The sequence below is a fragment of the Palaemon carinicauda genome, chromosome 28, assembly GCF_036898095.1.
Source record: "Palaemon carinicauda isolate YSFRI2023 chromosome 28, ASM3689809v2, whole genome shotgun sequence".
Taxonomy (NCBI): domain Eukaryota; kingdom Metazoa; phylum Arthropoda; class Malacostraca; order Decapoda; family Palaemonidae; genus Palaemon; species Palaemon carinicauda.
This window is the reverse complement of record NC_090752.1, coordinates 8,167,604-8,177,865: the sequence shown is the minus strand read 5'-3', so window position 1 is coordinate 8,177,865 and position 10,262 is coordinate 8,167,604. Positions and strand designations below refer to the sequence as shown.

Below are 10,262 nucleotides of genomic sequence, written 5' to 3'. Positions count from 1 at the left end.
TTTATTGAAAGGGGCTGGATACAGTAATACGTACTGTAAACCCCAAAGGAACTAACGTGTTCGAGCGGGACTCGAACCCTAGTCTGGCGATCACCAGACAGGGATGTTTCCAATAGGCCACCACAACTCTTATACATTGTCCAATATCATAAACTGAATGAATAACCCTTTTCTGATTCTGATCATTAATTGGTAATTTCATTACGAGATTACTGGAAATTTCTGCAGGTATTGCATAACTAGTGCACGCGACCCGTCAAAAATGAAGGCTAAATTTTTAGACAGATATGCACGCACACGCACAAGCAACCCTCTCTCACCCGGGGAGAGCACAAGCAACCCCTCCTCACCTGGAGAGACCACAAGCAACCCCCTCTCACCCGGGGAGAGCACAAGCAACCCCCTCTCACCCGTGGAGAGCACAAACAACCCTCTCTCACCCGGGGAGAGCACAAGCAACCCCCTCCTCACCTGGAGAGACCACAAGCAACCCCCTCTCACCCGGGGAGAGCAAAAGCAACCCCCTCTCACCCGTGGAGAGCACAAGCAACCCCCTCTCACCCGTGGAGAGCACAAACAACCCTCTCTCACCCGGGGAGAGCACAAGCAACCCCTCCTCACCTGGAGAGACCACAAGCAACCCCCTCTCACCCGGGGAGAGCAAAAGCAACCCCCTCTCACCCGTGGAGAGCACAAGCAACCCCCTCTCACCCGTGGAGAGCACAAACAACCCTCTCTCACCCGGGGAGAGCACAAGCAACCCCTCCTCACCTGGAGAGACCACAAGCAACCCCCTCTCACCCGGGGAGAGCAAAAGCAACCCCCTCTCACCCGTGGAGATCACAAGCAACCCCCTCTCACCCGTGGAGAGCACAAACAACCCTCTCTCACCCGGGGAGAGCACAAGCAACCCCTCCTCACCTGGAGAGACCACAAGCAACCCCCTCTCACCCGGGGAGAGCAAAAGCAACCCCCTCTCACCCGTGGAGAGCACAAGCAACCCCCTCTCACCCGTGGAGAGCACAAACAACCCTCTCTCACCCGGGGAGAGCACAAGCAACCCCTCCTCACCTGGAGAGACCACAAGCAACCCCCTCTCACCCGGGGAGAGCAAAAGCAACCCCCTCTCACCCGTGGAGAGCACAAGCAACCCCCTCTCACCCGTGGAGAGCACAAACAACCCTCTCTCACCCGGGGAGAGCACAAGCAACCCCTCCTCACCTGGAGAGACCACAAGCAACCCCCTCTCACCCGGGGAGAGCAAAAGCAACCCCCTCTCACCCGTGGAGAGCACAAGCAACCCCCTCTCACCCGTGGAGAGCACAAACAACCCTCTCTCACCCGGGGAGAGCACAAGCAACCCCTCCTCACCTGGAGAGACCACAAGCAACCCCCTCTCACCCGGGGAGAGCAAAAGCAACCCCCTCTCACCCGTGGAGAGCACAAGCAACCCCCTCTCACCCGTGGAGAGCACAAACAACCCCCTCTCACCCGGGGAGAGCACAAGCAACCCCTCCTCACCTGGAGAGACCACAAGCAACCCCCTCTCACCCGGGGAGAGCAAAAGCAACCCCCTCTCACCCGTGGAGAGCACAAGCAACCCCCTCTCACCCGGGGAGAGCACAAACAACCCCCTCTCACCCGGGGAGAGCACAAGCAACCCCTTCTCACCCGGGGAGAGCACAAGCAACCCCCTCTCACCCGGGGAGAGCACAAGCAACCCCTTCTCACCCGGGGAGAGCACAAGCAACCCCCTCTCACCCGGGGAGAGCACAAGCAACCCCCTCTCACCCGGGGATAGCACAAGCCACCCCCTCTCACCCCGGGGAGAGCTAGGCTACAACCCTACTTGAAAAAAGCAGGATGACGTAAGCCGAAGGGCTCCAACAAGGAAAAATCCCCCAGTGAGGAAATGAAATAAGGAAATAAATAAACTTCAGGGACCTAACATAAGCCGTATTTAATGTGGAAACCCGGTCATGCAAACATCCAATTGTACTGAATAAATCAAAACGCGAATTCACTTGGGGGTGGGGGGTGGGGGGGGGGGGGGCATTTCATCCCAAAATCCATTTGACACGAAACACTCTGGCCGTAATTCGGGTCCCTTTCTACGCTGTTTACGAGGGAATCTCATTAAGGATTATAAAGTTCGCCTAAAGCTTTAAAAAAAAAAATGCAATTTCAGAATAGCACGAGTCGTTCCATTTACCTTCGGAAATTCGCCCCGGGACATTAGGTCACATTAGTGCAAATAGGTGGGAAAAAAAATTGGGAAATCCTTTCTAACTATATTTTGCGGAGTTTATTTTTTCAGCATTTTCTCATAATCTTCCTGTCAAACATCATTCTTTTTGGTAATTGTTTACACTAAAAAGTGCCACTATTTGTAAATTGCATATTTTATGGACACTTTTGAGTAATTAATCCATTTTTAATTAAGTATATTTTGAATATACAGTATATCAAATGTACGCTGGCATCACGAACTTCTGTTTATGTACGCTGGCATCACGAACTTCTGTTTATGTACGCTGGCATCACGAATTCTGTTTATGTACCCTGGCATCACGAACTTCTGTTTACGTACGCTGGCATCACGAATTCTGTTTATGTACCCTGGCATCACGAACTTCTGTTTATGTACGCTGGCATCACGAATTCTGTTTATGTACCCTGGCATCACGAACTTCTGTTTACGTACGCTGGCATCACGAATTCTGTTTATGTACGCTGGCATCACGAACTTCTGTTTATGTACGCTGGCATCACGAACTTCTGTTTATGTACGCTGGCATCACAAATTCTGTTTATGTACGCTGGCATCACGAACTTCTGTTTACGTACGCTGGCATCACGAACTTCTGTTTACGTACGCTGGCATCACGAATTCTGTTTATGTACGCTGGCATCACGAACTTCTGTTTATGTACGCTGGCATCACGAACTTCTGTTTATGTACGCTGGCATCACGAATTCTGTTTATGTACCCTGGCATCACGAACTTCTGTTTACGTACGCTGGCATCACGAACTTCTGTTTACGTACGCTGGCATCACGAATTCTGTTTATGTACCCTGGCATCACGAACTTCTGTTTATGTACGCTGGCATCACGAACTTCTGTTTATGTACGCTGGCATCACGAATTCTGTTTATGTACCCTGGCATCACGAACTTCTGTTTACGTACGCTGGCATCACGAATTCTGTTTATGTACCCTGGCATCACGAACTTCTGTTTACGTACGCTGGCATCACGAATTCTGTTTATGTACGCTGGCATCACGAATTCTGTTTATGTACCCTGGCATCACGAACTTCTGTTTACGTACGCTGGCATCACGAACTTCTGTTTACGTACGCTGGCATCACGAATTCTGTTTATGTACGCTGGCATCACGAACTTCTGTTTATGTACGCTGGCATCACGAATTCTGTTTATGTACCCTGGCATCACGAAATTCTGTTTACGTACGCTGGCATCACGAATTCTGTTTATGTACCCTGGCATCACGAACTTCTGTTTACGTACGCTGGCATCACGAATTCTGTTTATGTACGCTGGCATCACGAACTTCTGTTTACGTACGCTGGCATCACAAACTTCTGTTTATGTACGCTGGCATCACGAACTTCTGTTTATGTACGCTGGCATCACGAATTCTGTTTATGTACCCTGGCATCACGAACTTCTGTTTACGTACGCTGGCATCACGAATTCTGTTTATGTACCCTGGCATCACGAACTTCTGTTTACGTACGCTGGCATCACGAACTTCTGTTTATGTACGCTGGCATCACGAATTCTGTTTATGTACCCTGGCATCACGAACTTCTGTTTACGTACGCTGGCATCACGAACTTCTGTTTACGTACGCTGGCATCACGAATTCTGTTTATGTACGCTGGCATCACGAACTTCTGTTTATGTACGCTGGCATCACGAACTTCTGTTTATGTACGCTGGCATCACGAATTCTGTTTATGTACGCTGGCATCACGAACTTCTGTTTACGTACGCTGGCATCACGAACTTCTGTTTACGTACGCTGGCATCACGAATTCTGTTTATGTACGCTGGCATCACGAACTTCTGTTTATGTACGCTGGCATCACGAACTTCTGTTTATGTACGCTGGCATCACGAATTCTGTTTATGTACCCTGGCATCACGAACTTCTGTTTACGTACGCTGGCATCACGAACTTCTGTTTACGTACGCTGGCATCACGAATTCTGTTTATGTACGCTGGCATCACGAACTTCTGTTTATGTACGCTGGCATCACGAACTTCTGTTTACGTACGCTGGCATCACGAATTCTGTTTATGTACCCTGGCATCACGAACTTCTGTTTACGTACGCTGGCATCACGAATTCTGTTTATGTACGCTGGCATCACGAACTTCTGTTTATGTACGCTGGCATCACGAACTTCTGTTTATGTACGCTGGCATCACGAATTCTGTTTGTTTGACTATGTTGACATGTCAGTTCCAAGTCGTTTGGTGAGGAAACCGAGCTATTTTCTTTTTATAACCCCTTCCCCCTTCCTCAACATATCTTGCTAATTATTGCTTTCCCAGAATTGAAGTAACCACCTAATTACTGAGCAAGAAGATGAGAACTGCAGGATTGCATTATTTTGGAGTAAATGGAGAGCGTGGTGTTGTAAACAATTACCTTTTTTTTTTTAGATTTCGTGACCAGATCAGAAGACGAAGCTATTTATTTTACACGTGGATAAAGGACACGCCAAAATCAAACCATTGTTCTCTAGTCTTGGGTAGAACCATGGCCTCTGTACCATGGTCTTCCACTGTCTTCGACTAGAGATCTCTTGCTTGAGGGTTCACTTAGGCACACTATTCTATCTAATTTCTCTGCTTCTTGTTTAGTTAAAGTTTTTATAGTTTGTATAGGATACATTTATCTTAATGTTACTGTTTTTAGAATATTTAATTTTTCCTTCTTTCCTTTCCTCTTGGCTTATGTAGTGCCATAGCCTCTGTACCATGGTCTTCCACTGTCTTGGGGTAGAGTCCTTTGCTTGAGGGTACACTCAGGCACACTATTCTTTCTTGTTTCTCTTCCTCTTGTTATTTTGAAATCTTTATAGTCTATATATGAAAAATTTATTTTAATGTTGCTGTTGTTATTAAATTTCTCTTAAATTTTATTTACTTATTTCCTTTCCTCAATGAGCTATTTTCCCTATTGGGGCCATTGGGCTTATAGCATCCTGCTTTTCCAACTAGGGTTGTAGCTTGGTACATAATAATAAGACCAAGTCAGACGCAGAGAAATAGAAACGAAGCTATTCTTTTTACATGCGGATATAATCTGTTTGTATTTCTGTCTTTATGAGTTTATCTGCATATTATTATTATTATTATTATTATTATTTTTATTATTATTATTAGTATTATTAATACTAATACTTGCTAAGCTACAACCCTAGTTGGAAAAAACAAGATGCTATAAGTCCAAGGGCTCCAATAGGGAAAATAGCCCAGTGAGAAAATTAAACAAAAGAAATAACAAAACTACAAGATAAGAAATTAACAATCAAAATAAAATACTTTAAGAACAATAACAACATTAATATAATTCTTTCATATATAAATTATTAAAACTTCAAAAAAAACAAGAGGAAGAGAAATAACATAAAAGTGTGCCCGAGTGCACCCTCAAGCAAGAGAATACTACCCCAAGACAGTGGAAGACCATGGTACAAAGGATATGGCACTGCCGAAGAATAAGAACAATGGTTTGATTTTGGAGTGTCCTTCTCCTGGAAGAGCGGCTTACCATAGCTAAAGTCTCTTTTACCCTATAAAAGGAAAGTAGCCACTGAACAATTACAGTGCTTTAGTTAACCCCTTGAGCCAGGAAGAACTGTTTGGTAATCTCAGTGTTGCGGTGTTTGAGGTCAGAGGAGAATACTGTAAAGAATAGGCAAGACTATTCAGTGTATGTGTAGGCAATGGGAAAATTAGCCGTAACCAGAGCAGTGGATTCAAATACGTTTGCCTTAGCTGCACTTGCAACCACTGGAACCAACTTAAAAGAAACATAGCTAATGTACAGTATGTACACTTATACATACATACATACATACATCTCTCTCTCTCTCTCTCTCTCTCTCTCTCTCTCTCTCTCTCTCTCTCTCTCTCTATATATATATATATATATATATATATAAATCTTCTAAGAGGTAAGTTATTTCCCAAAATTTATATTTAGTGACCAGGTCATACATAAGGTAATATATACGAAGTTTATTGTTTTTATTTGTGTCTAATAAGTTGACTTACATATTCAAGTATATTTAAATTGCACGTACTTATACATAGAGCCATCCAACTTCAGATAAATATGGACAATATAAGTACACTTATATTTATATATAAATATTCTTGGGGATAAGCTATTCCCAAAATTACCATTCTATGAAAAGTTATTTGGTAAAAAGATATCATATTATGAAAAGCTATCATGTTATGAAAAGTTATCCTAATATGAAAAGCTATCATATTATGTAAAGTTATCATTCTGTGAAATGTTATCATTCTATGAAAGCTATCCTAATATGAAAAGCTATCATATTATGTAAAGTTATCATTCTATGAAAAGTTATCATTCTATGAAAAGTTATCATTCTATGAAAAGTTATCATTCTATGAAAAGTTATTCTAACATGAAAAGCTATCATACTATGAAAAGTTATCATTCTATGAAAAGTCAAGACGAACCAGGGACCACTTATCATAATACTCCCCCAGTTGCTCTATGGCTGCCGATAGTCGTGTTGCATCTTTATTATATAGAATATTTTCTATCTGAACAGCAATGCAAATCTATACTAAGAGATTAAAAAAAAATATCAACATTTATTTCTACAGATTCACGATATATTTCAAGTATTTAACTTTCTATATGCAGCTACATTACTCGAAAGACTTGTTATAGTTGTGTAGTAATTTCTGGAGCCCTTTTCAGTACATATATCCTAAAGTCACGATATCTCTCTCTCTCTCTCTCTCTCTCTCTCTCTCTCTCTCTCTCTCTCTCTCTCTCTAAAAAAGACACTCTCAGTTTTTCAAAGTTTCCATTTCAAAATAAAATTGTTTCGAATCCTTCAAGAGACACTGACACAACAACCTCCCGAAAATATTGGACACATGCAGATATTGGTGATCCTTGTTCTTGCATGCAGACTCATTTTCATGCAAAACTTATACAATCCACAGAGACAGTCGGTTCGTTTTCGCATATGCAGATCTTGGGTCGAAAAATCCTAAAGCCTATGTTTTGTTCAGATAAGCGACGATCTTGGAAACTGTAATGTACAGTTGGCTTCATTAATTCCGGTACACTTCACGTGAAGCTCAGGAAACGTTAGTGTACCGGAATTAATGAAGCTAACTGTACATCACCCAATTTTATATGGAAAGTTGCATGCTGTTTGAGAGGAGGGGGAAAAAGGGTTGTAGCTAGTAGCCTATTCTTATTGGAAACGTTCCTGTCTTGTGATCTGCTGGACTGGCGTTCACAATCCGTTCAATTTCAATTTTCTTGAACGTGTATATATATGTATATATATATATATATATATATATATATATATAATTTCTTTCCCGCCAAGCTCAGCTTCACCCGTCCTTCGGGTAAGGGAGAGAGGGAGTAGTCATACACTGGTGAAAGGGGTTGCGTGCGCGCGCATGTGTGTGTGCATATCTATCTAACCATTTAGCAGTCATTAATGACGGGTTGCGTACACTAGTAGTAATAATAATAATAATAATAATAATAATAATGAGGTTTCTGCCTCCAATAACTAACGACCAGGACGTTAATAGATGAAGCAAATGACTCACTGGCTTCCCCTCGCTTCAAAGGGCTATTTGGATAATAGGCCTACCTCTTAGTCACCAGGGTGCGGAAGGGCCTACCTTTAAGGAGCCTACCTTCCCTGCACATGGGCCTACCCTCCCCTCTCTCAAGGTGAACCAGGTAAACGAGATTCTGAAACCATGGGGACATATCCCGTAGATTTAATGAGTTCCCTGTTTCTCCTAGGGTGATATTATGTCTTCCTGTACTCTTGCTATCGTTTGAATTTCACCATTACTCTCACGGGGTTATTATTATTATTATTATTATTATTATTATTATTATTATTATTATTATTATTATTATTATTATTATTGTTGTTGTTGGAAAAACAGGATGCTATAAGCCCAAAAGCTATAACAGGGAAAAATAGCCCACTGAGGAAAGGAAATAAGGACAATAAATGATACATTTATATTTACCAAACCCATTCGCTTCTGCAATTTCGTTGTTTAAATTAAGGAAAACATTGGATTTTTTTTTCAAATTAAATCTATATTTATATTCAGAGAATATAATTGCTTCTTTTACTTTTGATTTCGCTTGTGGATTTAATATTACTCCCTAAGGATCAATAGGTATACTTAAGAACTTATTCGATACTAAAGGTTTGCTGTTTAAATTGAAAGAAAACATTTATTTTTTTTTAAATCAAATCTATATTCATAATCTGAGAAACGTTATTTGATTGCCAATCTTCAAGAAGACATGCAAATAGTGTAGTTTCATAACGGCACGAGGCAAGCGAACATACGAACAAACAACGGTATATCTGTGGCCTAAAAAATCTTTAAGAAACTCCAAGGCTTTTATGGAATAGGCCTATTCACAGACTGCTTCTACTTCTGATCAAAACAATTCAATTTACTCGCTTTGATTTACCACCTATGTCGTAACGTCCCTGACTGGTGATCGCCAGACAGGGGTTCGAGTCCCGCTCAAACTAGTTAGTTCCTTTGATCGCTGCAACCTTACCATTCTTGTGAGCTAAGGATGGGGAATTTGGGGGAGCCTATATGTCTATCTTCTGGGTCATCAGCAGCCACTGCCTGGCCCTCACTGGTCACAGATTGGATGGAGAGAGGGCTTGGACGCTGATCATATGTAATATGGTTAGTCTCTAGGGCATTGTCCTGCTTGACAGGACAATACCACTGTCTTTTACCACTGCCATTCATGACCAACCTTTAACCCTTTAAACCATCATCATCCTCTCCTACGCCTATTGACACAAAGGTCCTCGGTTAGATTTTGCCAGTCGTCTCTATCTTGAGCTTTTAATTCAATAATTCTCCATTTATCATCTAATTCTTTTATATACATTCATTTATATTCACTAGTATAAATGGCAATATTTTCCCAGTACTACTTAATAAGCTCCACAATTATACAAACATATAAATTAAACATGAGCAAGATTAAAGATATCACCAAGGCGTAAAAGATGGTATACCTAAAAAGAGAATCAATGACCAAACACTCATATACATTTGCGCATTAAATAAAAAAGCAAACGTTGCCAATAACTCATAAAGATATAAATCGAGACATGTAATTAATAGGTTGCTCGTACCATCACGAATAAGTAAAGAACGTATCAACGAATAAATCATTCTTGACCATCAAATCTATATTCTTGAATCGAACAAAGAAGAATATATAGAGCACCGTTTAATATAAATTGTATGTGCGATGTTTACCTGTTTACTTACATTGATCACCATGCTAGCCACCACCTATCCAGCCCGCCCCAAGATGGCGGCGGTCTTCACGTATTATTATTATCATTATTATTATTATTACTTGCTAAGCTACAACCCTCGTTGGAAAAGCAGCATGCTACTAGCACAGGGGCCGCAACAGGGAAAATAGTCCAGCGAGGAAAGGCAAGGGACCCCAACAGGGAAAATAGCCCAGTGAGGAAAGGAACCAAGGAAAAATAAATATTTTAAGAACAAAAACAACATTAAAATAAACAAATCCTATATAAAATATTAAAAAATAACAAAACAAGAGGAAGAGAAATAAGGGTCTTGGCCCATCTAGTGATAGGATATCTATGAAGAGCACATACACACATATATTTGGGTATTTTATTATAATCCAAATCTTTACCATGTGTAGCTATATCGAGAGAGAGAGAGAGAGAGAGAGAGAGAGAGAGAGAGAGAGAGAGAGAGCGTACTAGTAATAATAAGCTTTATTCCCAGTATTTACATTGGGTATTCTAAATTACCGTCCATTCATACTTCTTTGATATATTGGCCACTTATTCCAGACACCTCTCCCACTTAAGCACTAAAGCAAATAGTACTCTTAATGTGTCTTTGTCCCTTCGTTAAAAAAAAATCAATACATTATAGAT

At 41.5% G+C, this 10,262-nt stretch overlaps 1 protein-coding gene across 1 annotated transcript in view; it reads left to right on the top strand.

Annotated features, from left to right (window-relative positions):
- Nucleotides 1–262: 262 nt before the first annotated feature.
- The window catches only part of LOC137621395 (basic salivary proline-rich protein 4-like), a 17,477-nt gene continuing 7,477 nt past the window's right edge, over nt 263–10,262 (top strand). Inside the window, exon 1 of the mRNA XM_068351693.1 lies at nt 263–1,596. Within this exon, the coding sequence (XP_068207794.1) occupies nt 263–1,596 (1,334 nt within the window). The remainder of the gene's footprint in view (nt 1,597–10,262) is intronic.